The sequence below is a fragment of the Lepidochelys kempii genome, chromosome 1 (genome assembly GCF_965140285.1).
Source record: "Lepidochelys kempii isolate rLepKem1 chromosome 1, rLepKem1.hap1, whole genome shotgun sequence".
NCBI classification, from domain to species: domain Eukaryota; kingdom Metazoa; phylum Chordata; order Testudines; family Cheloniidae; genus Lepidochelys; species Lepidochelys kempii.
Window position 1 is genome coordinate 254,943,013 of NC_136380.1, and position 25,740 is coordinate 254,968,752.

Consider the following 25,740-nt stretch of genomic DNA (forward strand, 5'->3'; position numbering starts at 1 on the left):
ATTGTCCTCTTCACTTAAGGATTCAATATAAATGCCTTCATTAGTCAACTTCTGGACTGAAGTCTTTGCTTCTTCCAGTACTTTTTCAGTGGATAGCTCTCTGATTGATACAAATGTAGCTTCTGTTGCTGGACAAAGATCTACTACTGTTGTAGCAGATGCCTGGATGGCATTGTTTAATGACCCAAGTGGTTTCAACAGTAGACTTACAAGAGAGAGAATGGCAATAGTCTTCTCTGAACGTAGTAGCAAAAGTAATCCACCAGCCTCACTACTTAGATCCATCCATTCTTGGTAGACACTTTCCAAAGACAGTAATAATGGCTGGAGTAATTTTAAGACAACAGGCAAGGACCACTCATGAGAAAGCCAGAGGGTTTTCCCAGGTTGGACTAATTTGAACTTCAGTCCCAGTGTATCTTCTATATTTTCCAAGATATTCAGTCTTTTTGGACTCTTGCTGAAAAAAGACTATAATGAAGACATTAAATTTATAGCTTTTTTTAAATGTCTTTTGAAGAGTCTGCAGCTCATACTAGCGCTAGTTGGACTAGCTGGCCTCTGCAGTGTGTATAGGAGAGATTAGGGTTACACTTTTCTCTGAGAAAAGCTTGTGCTCCACCATGTCTTTCAGAGAAGTTTGCAGCTCCATCAAATGCACAAACAGCCATCTGTTTGGGGTCCCATTGACAAGCATTTAACTCTTCTAAGATGTGGGTTGTCACAGATGCAGCCGATGTGTCTTCTATAACTTGAACATCTAGAAATGCATCTACTGGCCTACCACTGACCTCAAGATAATGTACACAATGACTTAATACTTGATGACCATTTGCATTGGTGCATTCATCAGCCGTGTATTTTTTTTTGAATGTGGTGAGAGAGTTCTTCACTTTTTCAACTGTTGAGTCTTTCACTGTTGCACCACATGTGTCTAGCCAGTCAGTTGAGTTTCTTGCAGACAGACAGTGAGCATTTGCTGATCTTGTTCGGAACTGGTGTTCAACTTCAGGATGAAGAAGTGACAATGCACTTAACATTGGCCTCCAGTTTGTAGTGAGTGGTATTTCTTGCTTAAATAGAAAGTATGATGCCACGGCCATGTTTGTTTGCATGAACTATGTTGTGTCTCCAACATGCTTAACAGCCTCATTAACACTCACCGGTGTTGTCCTTGGTCAGTGGAGACTCAGAGTTCAGAGGTGCTTTCCCATGAGTTCATCTCCCAGGTGGGGGGCAAGAAGGCACCTTGCTCGCTCCTCCAGCTGCTCACTGTTCGCTCTGGCCACTGTTGTTGGTTGTGCCACCGTTCACGCCATCGCTCTGTTGCCAATGGCCCTGCGCTGTCACCTTCTGCTGCCACCTGCCACTGTGACCTCTGCGAGTTGGTCTCTTGAGGTTCCACCCAGCTCTCAGTGATTTTAGCTGAGCTCTCAGTGGGGGAACCTCACTGCTAGTGCAGATTGGGCCGTCTCTTCAACAGAAACACTGTCCCACAGCAGGTCTAAGCACTTAGACCTGATTATAAGTGATTTCAGCTGTAGTGATCACTTAACAAAACAAAGACTATCTATGGAGCCTAATCAGCTCTGTCTTTAAACAGTGGAGAGGGGCAGGTACTTGTGACTCAGACAGACCATCAAGCAAAACACCTGTCCCCGCTGTCTCTCTCGATGCCCCTCAATCAGCACAGGCTAAGTACAGTTCTACTGCCCTTTACTCCTACAATAAGAATAACATTTCATTACACCCCCCCCACACACATTCAAGTGATTTGTAACCCAACCCCAGCCAAAATCTATCACTTGGGCAACACAGCTCTGTTTGCTGGATACCTAAGTAGATTAGGTGTGAATGTAAATACAATCTGGTCCTGAAGCCTTTCCCCCCAGCTCATCACTAGCTGTCAGGGAGAGCTCATTTAGACTTTGCTTGCAAATCATAATTCGAAATTATTAGGTTGGCCAACATCACCGAAATGAATGCAATGACATGGTCATAAAAAACAACAGCTGTATAAGGAAGCTAGTCTATGTTCATACTTTTCAAATCTATTATACTTTTTCAGATACACGTATTTTATCATACACTGTATATGCTTTTAAAGTGTGTATTAATTTCAATTCAAATTTCCAAGCAATCACTAAATTGGCAACCCTGCATGTAACTAGTTCACAAAACTTGGGAGGGAGGGGTGTTGGGGAAATTCGGGGGGTAAACACCCCCATAGAGGGGGTGTAGGGAAATCCCTGGTTCTATGTGCAGTTGTACTAAGGGCTGCTGTGGAATGAGGAGCTGTAGCAGCACATTCCAAGATGGTGCGGTGGGTCTATTAGCTGTTGGCCCAGAACACAGGCAAATTATTCTTTGGGGATATAGCTGGAAAAAGGTACCCCCAAGCAGGGTGGGTTGATTTAAATCCAGGAGATTTAAATCAGCGATTTAAATCATTATTTAAACCACCAAGTGGAAAGCCTCAATTTAAATCATCCATTTTAATCAAACTTTTCTGTTTTGTATTCCGGTTATTTTCTAAAGAAAGGTTGCATTCTCACTGATTAATATAACCATTAAACATGCTGATTTACAACTAAGTAGAGCTTTTATATAGATTTGATACTTTTTATTATGTAGGAGAATACAGTATAACTATATACATTTATATATAGGTGAGTACACTATAACTGTATCCATTTATTTTAGCAATTAACATTTTCAGATTCTTATTAATTGTACATTTTTAGTGGGTTAGAAAATGGTGACTGATATACTGGTTATTTACTAGATAATTAACTTTTTGCTCATGATTTGTGTCAAGCGATATTAGGATAGTAACTGGAATTTAATTTTGTGGGTACTGGACTCACAAAACAGCATATCAAACTTATAAAATTAAAATTAAACAAAACAATCTTAAACATTTTGGATATTTAAACTTCTCTTATCGAAACACGTCTCACATTTACAACTAAAAGATTTATTAAACAGAGGGATTAACTGTAGTCAGAAAATTAAACTGATTATTTCAGGTCAGCCTGGAAAAATTTTTAGATATTTGTAAGTAAAAGGGACTGGAGCTCAAGTTCCTACTTTCCTAATCTCTTGAAAATGAGACAGTCTCCTAAGGTACTTAGGCTGACTCATTGTGCCATATTTATAAAGCTTGACCTCAAAAGTTAGATGTTTTCCGCTGATTTTTTCTTTATATTGAAAAGCAGCCTCTAACTCAAAGTTTTTGATAGAGACTTGTGGATTTAGTTTTATTCAAATGTTTTAAGAGACTATAATAAATTTAGGCCTCAATATATTTTGTATTAAACTCAGATTTCATTTTAAACAGGTTTATTTTTAAAAAGAAAAATATATTATTTAAATAACAAACTCAAGAAAATCAGATTTAAATAAAAAAATCTTCCCCCTCTCCCCTTCCCAAAATCATTGATTTTTGTCTACCCTGCCCCCCAAGTCAATGGGAGCTGTGTGCAGATATCTGAACACAGAATTCGGTGCCTTAAGCGTATTGATAGCAATCAAAGAGAGTCTCTAAGCAGGGAGCCACGTCTCCTGCCACCATGTGCACACATGCCATAGAAGAAGAGTTAGTAGTAGTAGTAGTAGGGAGGGGTGTATGTGTGTGTGTGAGAGAGAGAGAGACACACACACACGTAGTACCACACCAGGTCACAATACCCTAGGAGCCAGACCCTAAATTTTGTGTACATCCTAAATAAACACCGAACAAGAGGAAAGAGTGAGCCTGTAACTTCAATGTTTTTCAGAGCAAGTAAAGTAATTTTTTAAAAACAAGTCTCTGGCAACCAAATTCTGAATGAGCATGATTATCCAGAGTTTATTTACATTAATCATTCATTTAAGTACCCAGAAAAGCTAGCATGCAAAAATAGGCAGATGCCAAGGAAAGATGTCTCTTTGCTTTCACCTTTTCTGTCTGGAATCAGGCTGCCTTGCTGGGTGACCAGCTGTTGGGCTGCTAGTATCTTTGGGGATAAGAAGAGCTATCTATCTCCCTGCAGGATGACAGCTGGCAAACTGAGCCCAATTACTGCCCTTTTTCTGTTTCCCTCTTCAAGTCACTAACTTTTGTATTTTTTTAATCTTTGCCTCTGTCCCAAATAAAACATAGAATAAAATATCTCCTAGCCTAAATGGATCAAGTGTGTTTTCTTGTCTAGTCTTCCATTTTCCCATTCCTTTACTCCCTCTTCTTGTTTCTTCCACCTCCCTCTTTATAGTCTCTCTCTTTTCTGGTTATTTTTGTTTGCTATCTCTCTCTTATTTATTTTTTTATTCTTTCTTGTCCTGTTTCTCCTGTTCTTTCTAACAAACCAGGTAACATTCCCTCCTCTTTTCATATCTTAACTACGAAACATTTTTGTGTCTTGTCCACTCTCCCTTGTTCGATTGTCCTTTCTCTTTACTTTCCTCCTGCTCTGCTCTCCGTCCCCCACTCCCTCTCCTCCCTCACCCCCCTCCTTCATGCTGTTCTGGTCTTGCCATTGTTGTTCTACCTAACATCAGTCCCCCACTGCTTCTTTGTGTTTGGTTGTCTCTCTCCCAAGATCTCTCATCGGTTGTGGAAGGGCTGGTGGGGTAGCTTGCTCTCTCATTGCCCAGGCTGTGTCCATTGTGTGGATAAACATAAGACTTCAGTCTCCAGTGCTGTCAGTCCAGAGGCCCCCACCATTTGAGGGCGGAAGGCCTTTTGTTCCTGAGGGGCTGAAGCCCACCACTTCCTGGAATTCACATAGGCCAGAGGCCTCTCCTTCATCCGAGAGAGCAGTGCCATTTGTTCTTCTGGTGGGCTCCACCCACAGTCCAGTGTTTTAAAGAGACCAGAGCATTTAACCTGTAAAGGCTTCAATGGTTTGGGACCTGACTACAGAAAAGACCACCCCGCTTCCCATAACATACGGCCCATTGTATAATCAGCAGAGGTGCTCAAGATGGGTTCCCTTGATTTAACAGAGGATGCTGGTTGCAGCGCATTTTTCACCAGGGGACCTCAGCTGTGAAACAAGCTTCTGCCCTTGGTTTGAGGCAGTCTGGGATTTACAGTATGCGGTAAGGCTTGTTCTTTTGCCCAGCCAGGCATCTGAAGACAGTGGGGCCTCATGGGAGTGATTTGTTTATGGGGGAATGGGCAGTTTGGTGGGGAAAGCCCTGCCTCTATTGGGTTGTGCTGGGGAGGGCTTGCTGGCATTTTTCTGTCAGCTTGATGCTAGCTTTGGTTTGGTTGTTTTTTTATTTTAAATAATGCTAAAAGTGCCCAGAATTGCAGATGACTGCCTGGTCGGCAGCATTCTAAATGGAAATACATCAGACTCTAGCACAGAGTGTCTGGCCAGCTACCTCCTCATTCTACTACCCCTTCTAGTTTTGTATGAAATACTTTTGTGGACTTCTTATCACGATTGAGACACCTGTTCACTTCTATGCCAACTCCACATTTCTGGAAATAGCTAAATCAGGCATTGTAATCTGTCAGGATCCGCTGTCTCCAGAAATGTTGATTTGAGTACAGGTTAACTGTGGTGCTTTTCAGTCCTAAAGATTAGGAATGTATCCACATGCTCTCCATTCTTGGAGAACACTCGCCTCTGTAGGCAAGTTCATCAAAAGAATGGGACTGCCAGGGGAATTGTTCAACCACTGTTTCCCCCTGTAATGCCCTTAAACTTTAACTTCTCAGTCCTGTAACAACAAACACTGGCTAATGCTTATTAGATCTGTCTAAAAACTATAGCTCCCACACCAAATTATTATTATTGTTTGTTTATTTTTTTAGCATTATATGTGTGCAGGGCTCTGCAGACAAACTTAAAAAGATGAGACCCTGCCTGATGGTGTCTACGATTTAAGGTAGCCATAGCACAGCAAGAGATAAGAGAGTAAGATTTGTGGGGGGTGGGGAAGGTAAGGCGCTATGGGAAAGATGGGAGTTCCAATCGTAAAAGGCCATGTACGGGTGGCCATGCTTAATAGTTATGAGGCCACATAGAGGGCAGCATATTTTACCTTTTCATGTACTTGCCACATAAATTCCTTTGTGCTGCATAAATCCACCAAGACTTGGATTTGGTAAGGAGCCTATAAGCTCTCATTGCATTTCTGTGTGTGTTGGGCAACTAGCTCCTGTAGTTGTCTTTGAAAATCCCACCCCAAATTGCTGCCACCTCCTGCTCGGTAATCTGTGTCCGCCTGCCATTTTGCCTTCCTGCTTTTCTTCCTCTGATGGTTGCAGGAGTCAGAAGCACACTCTCTACTCTGTGTGATATGTGGGTAACCGATAAGGAGCTCTCATGTCAGTGAGGCGCTCTCCTGTGACCAGCGTTCCAATTGCCCCGCCTTTCCCATGTGCTTTAGGATAGAGCAAGAAGCAGTATTGAGCAGAGGTGGCGCAGCACCAGTCATGGTGACAGAGAGAGAGCTTGGAGGAGACACTGAACCAGGTGGCACAAGGGGAGGGAGGGATGAACTGAGTAGCCGAACACTGGATGGGAGAGAGCAAGAGGGATGGGGGAGAGAGATGTTGGGAGCAAGAAAGGAATGGGGAAAATGGATTGGAGAACATGAGAGACAGAGAAGAGAAAAAACTGATATTTAAGAAGGTAGAGACAATGGGCCAACTTAATTCCAAATGTAACTTCTTTGACTTTAATGGGTTACAGCAGGGATAGATTAAGTTCATTGACTTGGTTCCCCAAATGTTATCTTTACCTTGACATTTGTACCGGGCTCATCGCTGTAGTGTCTGAGTACCTATGCATAGATGGTTTTCCACCTACCATCTGTTCCCACCGTGCTTCCTATTTGTTAATTTGCATGATGCCCAGGTTTTCCTGTGACAAAGGACTACCACTCAGTATCTTCTGCAAGCAGATTCAGCACCTGGATCAAACAGGAGAGCTTTTGAGGTGGAAATGGCTGGAGAGGGGAATTGATGAAGATCACATGATCTTAGTTTTCTTTTGCAGCTGGATCTGTGTGTAAAGTGCTCCTGAGCTTGATATCAGAACCACTCCTCAGCTGATGCTGATTCAACAGTGTAAGGTGTTGTCTTAAACCATAAATGGATTAAGCTCATGGTCATATTTACCTCAGAGGGTACATCTTCACAGCAGAGCTAACTCATTAAGAACATAAGAATGGCCATACTGGGTCAGACCAAAGGTCCATCCAGCCCAGTATCCTGTCTACCGACAGTGGCCAATGCCAGGTGCCCCAGAGGGAGTGAACCTAACAGGTAATGATCTAGTGATCTGTCTCCTGCCATCCATCTCCACTCTCTGACAAACAGAGGCTAGAGACAGCATTTCTTACCCATCCTGGCTAATAGCCATTAATGGACTTAACCTCCATGAATTTATCCAATTCTCTTTTAAACCCTATTATAGTCCTAGCAAGGAGTTCCACAGGGTTGACTGTGCGCTGAGTGAAGAAGAACTTCCTTTTATTTGTTTTAAACCTGCTGCCCATTAATTTCATTTGGTGGCCCCTAGTTCTTATATTATGGGAACAAGTAAATAACTTTTCCTTATTCACTTTCTCCAGACCACTCATGGTTTTATATACCTCTATTATATCCCCCCTTAGTCTCCTCTTTTCCAAGCTGAAAAGTCCTAGCCTCTTTAATCTCTCCTCATATGAGACCCGTTCCAAACCCCTAAACATTTTAGTTGCCCTTTTCTGAACCTTTTCTAATGTCAGTATATCTTTTTTGAGATGAGGGGACCACATCTGTACGCAGTATTCAAGATGTGGGCATACCATGGATTCATATAAGGGCAATAAGATATTCTCCCTCTTATTCTCTATCCCTTTTTTAATGATTCCTAACATCCGTTTTGCTTTCTGGACTGCCGCTGTACACTGTGTGGATGTCTTCAGAGAACTATCCACGATGACTCCAAGATCTTTCTCCTGATTAGTTGTAGCTAAATTAGCCCCCATCATATTTTATGTGTAGTTGTGGTTATTTTTTCCAATGTGCATTACTTTATTTATCCACATTAAATTTCATTTGCCATTTTGTTGCCCAATCACTTAGTTTTGTGAGATCTTTTTGAAGTTCTTCACAATCTGCTTTGGTCTTAACTATCTTGAGCAGTTTAGTAGGATCTGCAAACTTTGCCACCTCACTGTTTACCCATTTCTCCAGATCATTTATGAATAAGTTGAATAGGATCGGTCCTAGAACTGACCCTTGGGGAACACCACTAGTTACCCCTCTCCATTCTGAAAATTTATCATTTATTCCTACCTTTTGTTCCCTGTCTTTTAACCAGTTCTAAGTCCATGAAAGGATCTTCCCCTCTGATCCCATGACAACTTAATTTACATAAGAGCCTTTGGTGAGGGACCTTGTCAAAGGTTTTCTGGAAATCTAAGTACACTGTGTCCACTCAGACCTTTACTTCAGTGTTGTCCCTAACCTGACTACTGTCCACATATAAAAACCTTTCCCCCGATTGTGGTGGTTCTTTCCATCCGGACTAGCTGAGGTGTAGGCTAGAGCTCAGGTCGCTGGAATGATCCAGTACCCTTGGGCTGTACCTTGCCAGAAAACCACTCGGAAAAAAAGCCTAAATAGTAGAAAAAACCCACAAAAAAACAGAAAAATGTAAGCAGAAGACAGGATCTTAATTTCTTATAATGAGGCCGGGAGTGGATTTGATCATGATGCTGGGTGGGGATATGCGTCATGACGCCATGATGCTAGGTGAGATTTGCGTCAAAAAATACATGCCGGGTATCGTTCAAAAAAAAAGTGTCCCACAAGACAAGTGGAAAAACCCGCAGGCGTGACTGCCTAAAAATGCCAGCCCAATTGGCCAAAACCAAGCAAATAGTCACTTGTTTTAAGCAAATTTGGCAATGCTTATAGAATGCAGGCTAAATCACTCAAGTGCCCTTAGTCCTTCAGTGCCTTCCCATAATTCCCAGCACATGCTCAGAAGGACAAAAAGGTTATCCTGCAATTCACTGGGAAAGAATCAAAGAGTTGGCTCATCTTAGTGCAGCACAAACCATAGGATGTGCTCCACAGTCTCGGGGCAGCAACCATGGTAGCAACACACGGGGGAGTGCAGTGGTGAGGACACAGTAGATCAGGTAGGGCTTTGCACTATGACTGCTCATACCCGGGCTAGGCTAACTGGGCTAGGTGCTCCCTGGTGCCAGTCATTCAAGGTAAATCTGCAATGAAAATACACCCAGAGATTGCCTCACTTCCTGTGCAATAGTAATCAACAGAAGAGCTGGAACTATCAGCCCCTGGTTTAATCATTCGGGGCTGGAGACAACGCATTCTCACTGAGGGGTTTTTCAGATGTGCAGTTTGTTTCCCCCTCAATTGTCAGAGCATTTCTCTGTTGACCTTCAGGTGCTGTTATAAAACCTGTTTGTTCTCCCAGGATTTTTGGGTGGGAAGGAATGAGTAGGTGGGTGGCTCAATAAGATGAGCTTTCTCTAAGGACACATTGGGGCTTGGGAGAGTTTATTACTGTTTAGGACATTTGTCCCTGGATGGCTGTGTTTTTAATATTTGTATATGGTCCCAGAGGGATGGGAATAGATGTATTTAATTGCAATAAATGAACAGACATATTTTTGCTGCATAATAGAATAACATAACTGAAAAACTCCACTCCCAAATTTCTGGTGGGTATTTAATGGCTAGAAGTAGAAAAGCTTACTAGGGACTTACACCTTAGGTCCCATTGGTTGCTAGACCAAGCAGAGAAAATGCCCCACAAGGGTTCTCTCAAAACATGGAAAGATCTGTCTGTCCCTGACTGGGGCTCTGTGATCTCAGATCCATCAGACTGCACTTGCTGCCGAACCCCAGGGGGCTGGCAAACGTGTACACTACCTTTGCGCTCCCCCTATCCCTGGGACAGCTGAGCCTCAAGGCTGCTCTAAATAACACTGGCTTTTAACTGCCCCTTAGGGGCTCTTACACCACTGGGATTACTGGAGCACAGAGTGCTCCTGCTGTGTCTTGTTGCACTATGGGATGCCCCCCTCATGTTCCCTAATTCTTGATGGGAGGCTTGGGAAGTGGTGGGCTAGAGCCAGACTAGGAAAATCTATCCCATGTTGGGGAAATTCTTGACTGCTATACTAAGGCAGGTTTCTGGCCCTTTGATAATACCAAAGCAGCACAAAGAGTCTAAGTATGGGACAGGATCTAGCCCTAGATGTTTACATCTCTTCAAATTTAGAGCAGAAAGCTACTTCTGGTTTATTTTGAGTCAAGAGATAGCCAGTTTACATTCATTTTCTAGGAGGGGAAATTGTTCAATGCAGGGCCATTTGGCATATCAAGCTGCGTATGTGGAGTTTTTTATTATTATTATTCAGGGTGTTAACCACAAGTAGTTGAAACTTTTATTTCAGTCTGGGATATTCTGAATGACTGGGAATAAATAGGAGCACAAGAGAGCTAAGATGGAGCTTTTTTATCCTTGAATAATATTTGATTTTCTGTGTCAGACATATTTAAATATGTATGTACAGGACAGCATTTCCCGCCCTCTTCAGTCTTGAGGAAAGCTTTTCTTTTTATCCTATGAAGATTCCCCACCCCACCCCTTTTGTTTGTTTGTTTGTTTTACTTTTTCAATCCTGAACCTACATATTTCTGAAATAACAAATCCCCAGGAGAATCTGCCACACTGTTGAGGATGAAAGGAAAGGTTACCACTCAAGTGTAAATAAGAACGTTACTGTATACGCCAGTGCTGTTTCATTTCTGCTCATGGTGACAGCCAAGCAAATGATGAAAGTCAGCATCCTCGCCCAGGCCTTTTAATCTCGTCTCAACCCTTTGCAGCCAAGAGGAGTGAGCAGTGTAGAAGCAGTGCAACAAATTAACTCAAGTCTGTAAACAAGAGGTTAAACCCAAACATGGAAACAAAAGCTAGGTGAAAGGTGTTTGCCTTGGGGTGACTGACTCTACAGTGTTCTCCTTGACAGTGAGTAGTTGTAAATGTTGTTTAGTGTCAGCATGAAGGCAACATTTGTCAGGTATTTTAATAAAACTTTAAAAGCATTTCTTCCGTGTTTCCATTTCTTTCCCAACTTCCTTTCCCCGGAGAACTGTCCTTTAGTTTGTGGGGTTCTTTTCATGGTGTTCACATTTTATTCTCTCTGTTTAAAAAGAAATCAACGCAGCTGGTTACATTAATGGGGTGTCTATTCTTTTCCAGATATTAATGGAAAAAATTAAGAAGAGTAGAGCCATGATTACAGAGGTAAATGCACTGCTGTGCCCTGAGGGGGACACTCAAAGACCAGAAAGGTGTTAGGTCTCATGCTCTTACCTGTCATACCCCACTGACCAAGCCCAAGTTGGACTGATTATCAGCCATCTCACCTGGGAGGCCCTGGCTTAGGTATCTCCGTTCCTGGAAAATGTCAAGCCCACTTCTGGGACAATTTGAGGACTTTGTTGAAGCTATGGCAGTGATCTTCCATGACTCAGGTTGTGAGGGTACAGTCAAGTCTGCGCTTCAGGTGTTGTAGCAGGGATGCCGGCCCGTTGCTAAATCTACAGTGGAGTTCAGATGTTGGGTAGTAGACACTCAATGGAATGAGGACGCGCAGCATTATCATTTCTGGCTCGGTCTAAATGAAGATATTAAAGATGAACTGGCACAGGTGGAATCCCCATCCAGCCTGAGCGTTTTCATTGACCCTATGCATCAAGATTGATGACTTCTTGACCAAACGCTGCCAAGTAAAAAGATGGTCCTCCTGACTCCAGCCAGTCCTGTTGGCCAGCCCCCTCGTCCTTCAGCAGCCCAGACCAATGTTCATCTGTCGGTATCTTGGTGATGGGCAATCCGTGTCTAACTTATCTCCAACTCCCTCTCCAGTAGTGTCCCCGACACAAACCTACAGGTGCTGATGAACTCAGGTGCCTCAGGAAATTTCATGGATCTGAAGTTTGCCTGAGCAAACAAAATCCCCACCTGGCGCAAGGACTCCCCCGTATTAATGCAGCCCATAGACAGGTCACACCTTTCATTGAGACCAGTCACCCACCAGACAGCTCCCTTAGAGGTAAATACCCTTCTAGGGCACCAAGAAATCCTTCAGTTTGGGCTAATTTGTGCACTGCATTCATCAGCTGTCTTTTGCATCCCCTGACTCATCACCCATGTCCCATGCTTCCACTGGCGGTCAGGCATGTTATGCTTTGACTCCCTATTTTGCCAACAGTCCTGTTTCCTGAGAGCTGACCTGAGACCAGCAATCCTTCAGAGATGTGAAGAGATGATCCAAAGATGACCCCGCAACCCCCATGACCTCCTGAACAGCTCCAGGGATTCCTGTTAAATATCAACACTATGTCAACATGTTTGACAAAAAACAATCTGACAACCTACTGCCCCATCACAGCTACGACTGTCCCATCGACCTCCAGTCAGGAACAGAGGTTCCCTTTAGGTGCATTTACTCCTTCTCTGTACTTGAACTTCAGGCCCTCTGGAGAGATCCCAAGGAAAACCTGCAGAAGGGTTTCATTTGCCCCTCCATGTCCTCAGCGGGGCCCCCAATCATCTTTGTGGCGAAGAAAAACCAGTTCCTCTGGCCATGTCTGGATTAGAGAGCCCTGAACAAGATAACAAGCTGAAACTGATATCCTTTACCAATTATTAATGAACTGTTTGAAAGGCCACACTCTCTCAAGGACTTCACAGAGTTGGACCTCCATGGAGCTTATAACCTGGTGAGGTTTCAGGAAGGAGAGAAAAGAAAGGACTGCCTTCCGGACCATGTATGGCCGCTTGGTCATGCTGTTTGGGTTGTGCAACACCCCAGCAACCTTCCAGTATTTCATAAATGACATCTTTAGGAACATGGTGGACCAATTTGTCATAATTTACCTGGACAACATCCTTGTAGTCTCTGAAAGTCAGGCCTTCCACAATCATTATGTGCGTATTGCCTTGGAGAGACTCCACCAAAACAAACTCTTCACAAAGCTCGAGGTTTCATTAAAGACACAGTGGAATTCTTGGAATATATCATCTCACCTGAGGGACTTACCATGGAGCCATGCAAGGTGGCGGCAATATCCAACTGGGCTGCACCCAAGGACATACATGGGGTGCAGGGATTCTTGGGATTTGCCAGTTTCTACAGGTGATTTATTAAAGGATTCTTTAGCTTGATTGCACCCATAATGGCACTCTTTCAAAAGAGAGCCCAGTTCACCTGGGCCACGGAGGTTTAGTCAGCCCTTGAGCGACAGAAGAGGGCATTCATCTCAGCACCCATCATGATTTACCCAGATCCCACTAAACCATTTATGATAGAGACCAAATTTTGCCATAGGTGCAGTATTATCTCAACATCTGGGCCCCCATAACCAAATCCACCCCTGTGCCTTGCAGTCTCGGAGGCTACCCCCCGTGGAAAAAATTACATGTAGGACAAGGAGCTACTATCTATCAAGGCAGATTTTGTGGAGTAGCACCATCTCCTAGAAGTAGCCAGATTCCTGGTCCAAGCCCTGATGATGGACCACAAGAATCTGGAGTACCTATGGACTGCAAGACACTTTAACCAATGTCACATCCACTGGTTCCTGTTCTTTGCTTGATTTGACTTTGTGAACTATCACCCAGGTACAAGAAACAGGAAGATGGGTGCCCTGTCCCAAAGATGAATATCTCAAACCTGATAAAGAGCTCTTTATTACCATACTCAAGGTGTCCAGCTTTGTCAAAAGAACAATCAACAACAGTCTGATGTCCTCCATCTACTCCTTGATCCCTGATGATGCGTTCAAAACCCGAATCACCAGACCTTGAACAATTGCGGTATGTGACCCAACTCAATGTTCTGATTTCAGATTGGCCTCCTCTATCGCAGGGATTGCATTTATTTTCTAGAGGGACAATATAGGCTTCCGATATTGAAACTATGCCACAATTTGCCTGATGCAGGCTGTTTTGGCCAGTTCAAGACCTGGAATCTGGTATCGAGGTGTTTCTGGTGGCTAGATCTATGAGCTTACATCAAGGTTTATATAACTTCTTGTAATCTCTGCACAAGTACCAAAAACCCATGATCAAAACCCCTAGGTCTCCTCCAGCGTCTGCTCATGCCTCCACAGCCTTGGTCTATCAATGAACTTCACTGTAGAATGGCCACACTCTCAGGGACGCTCAGTAATCCTGGTTGCCATAGACCTCCTTACAAAGATGGCACACTTCACCCTGTGCTGTACTGTTCCTACTGCACGGGAGATGGCTCAGCTCTTCCTGGAAAATGTCTTCTGCTACCAGGGTCCAGACAGAGCTGATACTGGCCCCATCAGATTTTGCAGAATTTAAACTTCATTTTTAAAAAAATGTTAGTTAATCCTTTTATGGGTTGTGAAGAAGACCTTCCTAAAGTGACCCCATGCAAGGATGAGTCTGAAGAGTAACTCTTAACTGTTTCATGGTCCCTTGCAAAATGTGTTAACTCCTTATGCTAAACAATCTGTTCCACCTTGTATTTAGCTATGACTCTGAGCAGGGCCACCCGGAGGATTCAGAGGGCCTGGGGTCTTCGGTCATCTCACACTGCAACAGAAACATTGTGTGAATTCGGGTTGAATTTACTGAATTGTTTCAGTTGAAGAAATAAGAAAAGATCAAAGCATTTCATTTTGACATTTTTTAAATGAAATGTTTCAATTTTTCAATTAAAAATCCTCTTTGTTTTGAATGTGACTGCAATTTTTTTTTAAAAAAAGGATTTTAAAAAAAACGAAAACAAAAAACAAAAAAATATTAACTTTTTCAGTTTGAAAACTGTTAGGGTTTTTTAGGTTTCATTTTGACCACCAACCAAAAAAATCCATTATTTGAGCAGCTGTAGTTGAACCCACAACAATGGAAAAGCATCTTGTAACTGGGTCTCTTCTCTCATCAAAAACAGTCTTGAAAATGGATGACTCGGGTTCTGCAATAATGGGGTCACAAGGTACAGAGCTGGAATCTGGCCACTCACTGGTTCATATGTTCTTATGAGATCTAGAAATCTTCATGGTAAGACTGCAGCCTGCCCATTTGTTCTTGTGCTCTGGTCTCCAGTGTGTCCCGGGGCCAGTGATCCCTGATAGTCAGGTGGGGGAGTGAGTTAGAGAAGCACTTGCTAGCACGCCCTAGCTAGAATTCTGGTGGTTTAATTAAACTACTTGAGCTTCTCTTTCACAGCTTTATTAAGATGTCACCCAGACCCCTGGGGTTATTTGTACCTTTGTAATTCATACTTGCTCTTGGTTTATTTTATATGCAAATATATATAATACATTTCAGTGTGTTTCTATGTTTCATCCCCCATGTGGACTATTAGAAAAAGCTTTCCAGAAAGTGTGCATCATCAACTTAAAAAAAGAAAGGCTTAAGCAGGATTTAAAGAATTAACTTGTGCTGAGAATGGGAAAGTACCTAACAGATGGAGCAGCACAAGGAACTCTCCTGCCTTCCCTACCTCTCAAGAGTATAGAGTGATACGGGACTGAGATTTGGACTGCATTGTAGGGTTGCAGGGCAAGCCACAAGCAAAGCAACTTGGGAGCCTTATTTTTTTGGGAGCTCTGCAGTTTCCAGGCCAGCCTTATCAGTGGGATCAGGCGATAACTCACTGAGATACCTTCACCCTCCTGGCAGCAATAACCCAAGAAGAGGAAAGAGGTATCTCATGGCCTGATTTGCATCCACATTTTTATCTCGTAATGTAGGGATTATGTTGCCTTTGGTCCCCATAATTTGTATGGTTAGTTACCCTGAAGATAGGTCTAGTGGAAAGAGTAGCTGGTGATGTCAGTGATACAAAGAGCAAGATGGAAGCAGGAGCTAATAGCTGAAGTTCGAATGGGTCCACTGAGAAACTGATGGTTCTTACAAAAGTAATGAGTTTAGTGTTGATAGGATGAGGGTACCAAGAGGCAGGTTAAGCAAGACAAATACACCTGGGGACTCAAGGCAGCAGTGGAATTTATTATATGACTAGAATGTGCAAAATCTAACTACTTTCTCTAACAGCTTCTGTTATGTCTTTGGGTATTTACATGTAAGAACATTCTCGGTTATAAACAGGAATCTACTTCCTCCTCCAAAGTACTTGCCTGGTTTCTGCCTGCTATAGGTTTATTATTGTTGTTGTTTCATTTTAAAGCATTTGTATAGTTTTAAATTCAATTTTACTTTTCATTGTTTGTTTGAAATATCAGCTAAACACTTTGTATAAACGTTTCCCCCTACCAATCTGGTGGGTTTTTTGTGCGTGAGAAATGACACCCATATCCATGTCCCCATGTTTTGCTCTTCCTCAAAATGGATAGTCTCTCCCAATACTTCTAGTAGACCTGAATTCAAGCTGGCTGCAGTGGGGCAGGAGACTGGGTGGGGGAGGTTGGGAGAGGGAGAGAGGAGGGGCTGGAAGAATGGGGAGGGAGGCATGATAATGATAAGGGAGGGGGATGGAGAGGGATAGTGCCTACACCTCACGGGTTAGGAAAGGGAGTAAATGGAGTCCGCTCTCCAAGCGTTAAGGGGCAGGCTGGAATTTCTGTGTGTACACGTATGATGAAATTCTGACCCTGAAATGATCACACACAAGTCCAGGCTGGGCGGCTTCCAAAAGCTTGAAAATAAGACAGCAGACCAAAAAAAAAAAGTGGTTTATAATTGTTTAAAAGGTTATTGTTTTTAAGCCAGTCTCATGATATTTTTGGCATCTGGCTCATGATTTTGGAATGCCTGGGTCTGGCAATATTGAGGACTGTTCACAGTAGTGAGCATGTAATTGGGTATACAAACCCCACAGTGGGCCCAAAGAGGTTAAAAGGCAATACTGGGCCCAAGTAGCCCTGTCCCTCCGGGCCTGCTGAGCATGCTCTGACTGGAGGAGCGGGTTAAATGGAGCTCAGAAGCCCAGGCAAATGGTGGTAACAGGCTACAGGACAGAGGAATCCTCCTCTGGGAAGCCAGACAGAAGGTTGAGCCTGAGAGGGGACCATAGAGCAGATAAGGCTCCCAGGCAGAGCCTTCTCCAACCACCACCACCACCACCCCTTTGAGAACCTGCAGGGCCCAGCTCTTTTGCACTTTTTTTTTTCCATTGAGCAACTGACTGGTTGGACTATAAAGGCCATACCCCAAACTGAAGGGACCTATTGGTAGGAAGTAGTCCAGGGAAGCAAACTTGGACTTCCTACAGGGAAGACCCTGCTTGTGTTGCTTCCCACAGGGCCCTGGGCTGGGACTCAGGGGGGAGGGAAGCCCATGTCCCTTTACCACACCCCTTTAAGGGCCAAGGCCCAGATGTGGGTGAAAAGCTGAAGATTCCTGGCTTAAGGTCAGGAACAGGCACTTCCGTTGCCCTGACAGAGAGGTAAGGGGGTGAGAGTGGGGTGTGCTAACCACTGGGCCGTGTGGTCCTCCCAGCCCCCTATCACAGAGCACTACACTCTGTCTTGGCAGGATCAGGCCTATCGTATGCACAGGGGGGCCTGCTCATGCAAACACTTACACAATTGAACAACTTCATTCATATAACTAGTCCCACTGATGCTTTTCAGGATCAGGGCTAGTCATAACCACCATAGAATCCTGCATGGAGCTTGTGGGAGTTAGGGAGATCAGGCAAGTGCCTTCTTTTATTTCCTCTCTTTGATTTTTTTGGTTTGGTTTGATTTAAAATATTTTTATTTGAGATATAAAATAACCTTTGCTAAACCAATAACAGGGGGAAAAAAGAAAGGAATGTTTTACCTGAATGCTTTATAGATAGCTCACATGCTCTAGCTGGGTTCACTAGTCTGCAACACCACCAGCATATATATGGGAGCTGTTTCACTTTTACTGTCACATCAGATCTCTGGACTAAAGACAGTGATGATGTCCCTTAAATATTCAGGATTGCCTTAAACCAGGACTGTCCCCCATCCTGTGACGTTACATAATCTATTTTAATTTTTAAATTGTGTGTGTTTGACTCTATAGCTCATGAAAGGGGCCAGATGGACAGCTCCAGAGACTGAAGCCCTCTGTTTAACCACAGAGGGTTTGTCTACACTGCAACTGGGAGTGAGTCTCCCAGCCCGGGTAGACAGACTCAGGGTAGGTCTACACTACCCGCTGGATTAGCATGTAGCGATTGATATATTGGGGGGTCGATTTATCGTGTCTAATCTAGATGCGATAAATCGATCCCCGAGTGCTCTCCCATTGACTCCAGAACTCCGGCGCCATGAGAGGCGCAAGCAGAATCGACGGGGGAGCGGCGGCAGTCAACTCACCGGCGTGAAGACGCCACGGTAAGTCGATCTAGGTACATCGACTTCAACTACGCTATTCTCGTAGCTGAAGTTGCGTATCTTACATCGACTCCCCGCCCCCTAGTGTAGACCAGGGCTCAGGCTAGATGGGCTCAAGCTAACACACTAAAAATAGCAGTGTGAACATAGTTGCTTGGGTGGCAGCTTGGGCTTTCAAGCCCACCCGACCCCTGGTCTGAGCTCAGGTGGCTACCCTGAGTCTACACTGGAGCCGTGACATCTACACTGCTATTTTTAGTGCACTAGCTCAAGGCCATCTAGCATGAATCCATCTACCCGGGCTGGGAGGCATGCTGCCAGCTGCAGGGTAGACGTACCCAGAAAGGGCAGAGCACTGATACAGACTCCATCACACTGCAGTATACTTTTCCCTGGCACAGCTGGCACTGCCAGTGCCAAAAGTTCAAAAATCATGAGATTGGCTTAAAAATTGAGATTTCTTGGAAGCACTTGAGTCACGTTTTTCAGCTTTTCTCTGAAAGTATGAGGAGTGGAAACTTACTTTTTTGTTAAATGAAATCTGAGATACTTACATAATCGTTGTCTGCAAGAGCTGGAGCTCTCTGTGAAACACCAGTTATCACGAGAAGGATAAAATTGCAAGAGCTGGTGCCACTGTGATAGAGCGACACTCCATTCCAAATCGTTACCGTTGCTGAATGCGGTTATGAAGAAGGGAGATCGCTGACACAATGGTGCATATGATTCATGCTGGTCTACACCTGACTGCAAAGTCAGGGTAGCCATCATGTAAGTTAACCCAGTTCTGCACACCCGCGTTCAACCACAATACAATTTGTACTGTAGACCAGCCCCTAAAAGGAGCACTTTGGGGTGTGGAGAATGTTTCTCGCTCTGTGGCTCATTGAATCCTGGACAGCTCTGCTGAGACTCAGGCCAAGTAAGCCTGTTGTGATAGTGACATGCAAGCTTGTCCATTGGGAACAGGATGACAGGTTCCATCCTGCAACTGGCTTTGTATGGGCAGACATATGTGCCTGCATGGACTGCCAGGGACTTCGGGGGAAGGCTAGTGGGCCTGTTCATGCAGAGCAAGTGGCCAGGATCAGGGCCTGAAATCACTAAACTCTATTTTTATGTATTGCTGGAAGAAAACATAAAAGTAGAAAACGTAGCACCCAAAGTGGTACTCTAAGGGGTATATACAATTCTGACAAATTATTACTTTCGATATATTGCTTTTATAATAAAGCATTATTAATTTATTAGTAGTAGTATTCATTTTTTGTATTACGATAGCATATAGATGCTCAGCGCCTCCCACCCGCCAGTGGCCCCACCAATCTGCACCCTGCCCTTCCTGCCAGCGCCTCCTGCCTGCTGCGATCAGCTGTTCAGCGGCATCCAGGCGGTGCTGGGGAGGAGGGAGCAGAGCGAGGGCGGGGTGCTCGGGGGAGGGGATGAGAAGAGGCAGGGCGGAGATGGGGTGGGGGCAGGGCCCAGGGCGGAGCAGGGTCAAGCACCCCCAGAGAAAGTAGAAAGTCATCGCCTCTGGGCTCTGGACATACACATAGTAAGCAACAGTTTCTGTCCTGGAGAATTTACAACCTAAGTAGATATGGTTGGGCAGGGAAGCAGGGGCACAGGGAAGTGAAGTGACTTGCTCCAGGTCATACAACAGGGCAGTGGCAGAGCCAGGAACAGAACCCAGGGCTCCAGACTCTTGGGCCAGTACTCTATCCTTTGGGCAACACTGCATCTCATTAAAATATTTTGCATTTACATATTGCCTTCCACCTGAAGATCTCAGTTCTTTACAAGCAATGATCAATTAAGTTTCACAATAGATGAATCAATATTTTAATTATTATTAAGATGCCCAAATATTTACCAGGTAGGAAAGGGAAGAACAAATTCTAGTCCAATATGTACTTGGTATAATATAACTGAATCATAATGAAACACACCAAACTACATTAATTCAGCATTAAGGTTGTGATTTTATATATTTCATAAAGTGGAAGTTAGGAAATGCCAAAGCCAAAGGCTGAAATCCTGGCCCTATTGAAATCAGTAGGAGTTTTGCCATTGACTTCAATGGAGACAGGTTTTCACCTAAAGTTACTTCAGCAACGTTAACTGGCTGTGTTGTAATGTTGTATCTTCTAATTTGTTCTTTTCCTCATTCGGTATCTGGTGCTGAATATGTCATAAAATATATAGCCTTTAAAGTGCAGGATGTGCAACACAGATGAATTAATGTTGCTGTATGCTACCTTCTGTTAAATTCTGTCCTGCTTTATTTATCATTCAACCCAATTGAAGTCAGTGGAGTTGCATGATATATAAGGCCCTGATCCACTTTAACAGGACTAATCAAGTCCTTAAATTAAGCACATACTTAAGTGATTTGCTGGTTTGGGACCTAAATGAAGACAGAATTTGGCTTAAGCGCAGTTCTTTTTCTGATCTTGTTCTGATTTTAATTCTTAAACCTGAACATTGCCTTCAACAGGATTTTTTTTTTTTTTGCATTTAATGTCTTTTTTTTTTTTAAAGAGGAGGAAAAATAAATTGACGCCTGATAATATTGGTGCCATTTAAATTGGCCTCAGACTTTGAAACTTACATCTCCTGTAGGTGAAGGGGATGAGGGCAGGGTGAGTTCCAGAATATACTGCTGTTGCTATTTGCTTGTAGATAAATTTTATGTAAGACTGGATAATCTATTCAGAAGCACATCTCTTTCCATTGTGGACCTGATCCTGCACCCCTTTCGCACACACACTATCTCCTGACTTCCGGGGGAATTATGAGCATGTAAGAGCTCCAGGTTAGTCCCTATCATGACAATGTTGTAGCAGTGGGAAAAGACAGAAACTATTTTTTAAATGAAAGCTTTAATCAGAAGAATATTGCAGAGTGCAGCAAAAATTGTCAAAACCCTAAAATCATGGACTCTGCAATTTTTTTGTGCCAGTAGTTTTCTTCTGTTCCTTGTTTTAAGACTGTGTTTTTTGGAGGATTGTGCGGTGCATTTTTCAGTGAAACATTTATATCCTCGCTTGTGCAAATTATCTCAGCCGCAGCAGCAGTCTCTGTACCAGTCTAGGCTGTTCAGAGGTGGTGCATTCTAATGTCATAAAAAGGGTGGAACTTCAGTGGGCAAAAAATCTTAATCGATCCCCACTGAACATGTTCAAAAGGGATCTTTCTAATTTGCTTCTAAATTTTTTATCCAACCTTCCCACCCCCAAAACTTGATCATATACTCACACCTCAGTGAGTATTTCTTTCCAAGTTTCAATGTTCAGCAATTATTTGAGTCCCCTGCATAGGGGACAAAGTGTGGCAATAATTTTTAAACCATTTTTTTCTCTCTGCTGTCAAACTCAAAAACAACTGAAGGAATTTTGCTCAGACTTTTATTTAAAAAAAAAAAAAAGCCCTTTTGAACAGAGACCAATTTTGAAAATATTTCATTCGAAAAGAAGACTTTCCAGAATGATGTGAGCATGTGAAAACAGAGTTACGGCCAAAGTTGGGTTTTTGCCTTCAAGTCAGTGGTCACTACCCAAAAAAATGCAATAAAATTTACCTACCTCATAGAGGAGTTGTGAGACTTAATTAATATCCGTACAATGTTTGGAGAGATACTTCATTTCTAGGTTGCCTGTGAGCCTGCTTGTCTGTCTGCTTATCAATGAAGCAAGCAAATCAGATCACTTTCTGCATATCACAATTAAAGTTTCTTCTGACAAGTTATGGAAAATAGAGACCCACACAGTCATAGAGAAACAATGAAAGCCTTCTAATGGGCTATATTCTGTTCTCTAGATACCTAAATTGCTTGAGTGATTCTACAGCACAGTATTCTCTTTTGCTAAAATCTTTTAAGGCCTAGTCCAGGTGGATATGTTATATTTGTGTTAAACATTTCTGATAGGATTTTAACCATTTCCTGTCAGAGCCATGGGGCCCTACTCTGCCCTGTTACACAGACACAATTCCCACTAACATTAATGGGAGTTACGCCTCTGGAACTGAGGGTGGAATTTGACAGTATGTGTTCAGTAAAAAGAAAAACAAATACTGTGCACTGGAATGTATTGTTTGCCAAAAGCAACATGTTGGAATGCATCTGGTTCCTTTGCACAATACCAAACTAAACCATCTGATTCTGAATCTGTGTTTTCCTATTAGGGTGTGACATAAGCTCTGTGTGTAATATGATCATTTTTAGTAACAGTTTAAAGCTAGAAATGACAGCATTCAAATTGATGAGGGACACCTGTCCCTGAACTTTTAATATACACAGAATGGGGTTCCATATTTCCAGTAAGAGAGTGAATATTTAAAAACTTTTTTGATGCTCTACGTACCATACAGCAATGAAGTCCACACTTATGGTCAGGGAGAGTTATTTACACAGAATGAAATGGCCAAATGTTGGTTTTAAAATGTGTGATTCTAGAATTGTGGGGAGATCTGGAAGGGTGTTTTTCTGGTTTTGTTTGCTTTTCCAGCGGTGGTGTAAAGCCCTTTACCTCTTTTAAAGATGATATGGCATGTTGTATAAAAGCAGGGCTTTGCCACAATGTCTGTGTCCAAAATTTCCCTCAACACGCACTCATGCTGTTCTCTGTCCCTTTTGGTTGCCATCTTATGCTCAGCAATGGCTGGATTTTCAGTGTTCCTTTGTGTGTGTGTAGCTCATGAAGGCACAGCCCTTGGAGAGGGGACAAAGCTGGTTTGTGCTGTTGGGATTTTGCACTGCTCTGGGGACCTAAATAGCCTCCACCATAATTTACACAGCCCTGGGATTATGGCAGGTTTTCAGGGCTGCCTTTGACTGCTATGACCATGCCCTCTGCACCAGGACTTGTGAAGGGGTCAGTATAGGGTTGCTTATGGTAACTGAAGTGCCTTCCCCAGAAGAATTCTCCACTAAGCCCTTGTGAGGTTGTCTGCAACCCATATACATCACCACAGCATATAAACTTCTACAGCAGATGAACTGCTGTAACAGCCAAACTAACTTGATGTTGAAAATGAATAATGAACATAAACCTGTTCTGTCACTTTCTGTTCATGCATGATATTTTAACTGGAAAGCAAAAAGAGTTTGCCATATCCTTTTGTTTGAAAACTACCTGGGGAGAAGTTAAAGTGGGTTAGATGAGGAGAAATAAAAATTACAGTTTTAGTAGTCATCAAATTTTTCCTTCTCAGGTGATCTGGTATCTCGAGCAATGCATCACCTCCAGCCACTCAACTCAAAGCAACATGGCAACGGCACTCCAATGCACCACAAGCAGGGATCACTATACTGGGAACCTGAGGCTTTGTACACTCTCTGTTATTTTATGCATTGTCCACAGATGGAATGGGAAAACCCTAATGTTGAGCCTTCAAAAGTCACACTGCAGATTGAAAGGTAAGATCTTATTTGCAATATTTAATATATGTATAAAGATGTTTTATTAAAAAGTCAGCATCGCTGGCTAATTGATCATTACAGGCTATGCAAAATATATTTCACTGCAGTCTGTTTTGGTTAGCATCCCCTTGAAATAAATTTCTCCTGCAATGAAGTGCTCCACTGCTGACCCAGTATATATCAAAAGTGACACCCAGTGGCTACATCCAGCAGATTGGTTCCAGATGTGTATTTTGTAGAGATTTCCTTTTTCATTCTTTGTCTCTTGGCTGTTCAGCATTTTGGAAAGGAAAATTAGAGGTTCCTAACAGGTTTGGGTTTAAATGTGTTTTTCTACAAATTAATAGGATTCAACAACGGTAATTTGGGAAGTGGAGAATGAATAGAATGTTGTATATAAAGGACAGGCTGTTAAACATACTGTGCAACAGCTATACTGATTGCACAGGCATGACTCATACTTACACTCAGGAGTAACCTTGGGGCTTCCATTCTCCAGGCTGGCAGGTGACGCATGTTTTTTGGGAGGCTGGAGATGCTGGCCGTATTGCTTTTAATACAGCTTTTGATGAAAACTGGGGAAAATAAAGGTAGAAAGAGAATGACAGGCTAGGTGTCAACTCAGTGTCCCAAGAAGATGGGGGAGAAGGAAACACTGCTCTAAACTCTAGATCATGTCAGTGCAAAATTGAAATAAAATAATTTTGCAATTAAGAAAGGAATATTCTCTATTGTTGAGGAACCAGGAACTTCTGAGTTGTAAGTCCCAGCTCTGACTCCTTTTGTGGCCTTAGGAAAATCATGAAACTTCCTTGCTTTAGTTTCCTCATCTATGCCTACCTCATAACGGTCACTTGAGGATTAATTAATGTTTGTAAAGTGCCTGAAGTTGTAAATTATTAACATTTTTCTTAACTTTTGTAGGGCTTGTCACCATGCCAGCTAAGCCAAAGTTTCAGGCTGGCCTCCACAATTGCATTTCAAAGTATGTATGTGGTAAACTCTCATTTGCACACACAAATGAGCAATTGTGCATCTAATTACTTGATTTGGACATTAAAACATGGAGTTTGCATACTGGAGAACAAATTTGAAAACGTGGCCTAAAAAGGCAAAGGATGTGTGATATGCTGTTCTGACTGAAACTATTTTGTATCCATTTATTAAAAAACAGCATAAGGTGGAATTTCTGGCCCTACTAAAGTCAATGGGACTTTGGGCACTGACTTTAGGGGAACCAGCATTTCACCCATAGTGCCTTTGTTAAACTGTGGGGCGGAGTGAGGAATCCTAGGTCATTCTTCTTGACTATGCAAGAAATTTAAACAGGGACCACTTTCAGTGTTGCCAACTCTCAACCTATTATTACGAGCCCTGTAATATTTGGTGTTTTTCTTACATCCCCAGCTCCTGAAGTCATGAGAATTTCAACTTTCATTTACAGTATAAAGAAAAAGTAAAATTGTAACACTCATGGTTGTAGAGAAGAGCTAGAAGTCTTGACCCCAGATGCTCAAAAATCAGAAGTGAAATAAAAAGAACCCCACACTTATTTTTTAAAATTTCGGGATTTTTCGGCCAGTCTTATGATTTTTCGGGGGGTTGGGAGTGGGGGCTAACATGCATTTTGAATGCTTGGGGTTAGCAATACTGCATGGAAGGTATTATAGGGAACAAAGTTAAAGAATCTCCCTACCACTAAAAAAGGACCTGATTCTACAGCCCTTATCGAGATGAGTAATACCATTGATTTCAGTGAGAGTAGCCATGTGAATAAGAACTGCAGGATCAGGCCCCAGTTTTGTAAGATTTCTAAAGACGTCACAGTGTTAAATGCAAAAGGACAGAACATTTGAAAAATTTTCTCTTTTTAAAATTTGTTTTCATGGTTTTTTTCCCTTTTCTAAGATGGTCTGTTATATATATTATATTTTTTAGCAGTTCTTCAAGTAAATATTACATAAACCCAAGG

At 42.7% G+C, this 25,740-nt stretch overlaps 1 protein-coding gene across 2 annotated transcripts in view; it reads left to right on the forward strand.

Moving 5' to 3' along the window:
• ABTB3 (ankyrin repeat and BTB domain containing 3) overlaps window positions 1-25,740 on the forward strand; it is a 279,066-nt gene that overhangs the window by 168,837 nt on the left and 84,489 nt on the right. For both annotated transcript variants that reach the window (XM_073324534.2, XM_073324544.2), the window contains exon 3: window positions 23,561-23,765. In XM_073324534.2, coding sequence (XP_073180635.1) covers window positions 23,561-23,765 — 205 coding nt within the window. The remainder of the gene's footprint in view (window positions 1-23,560; window positions 23,766-25,740) is intronic.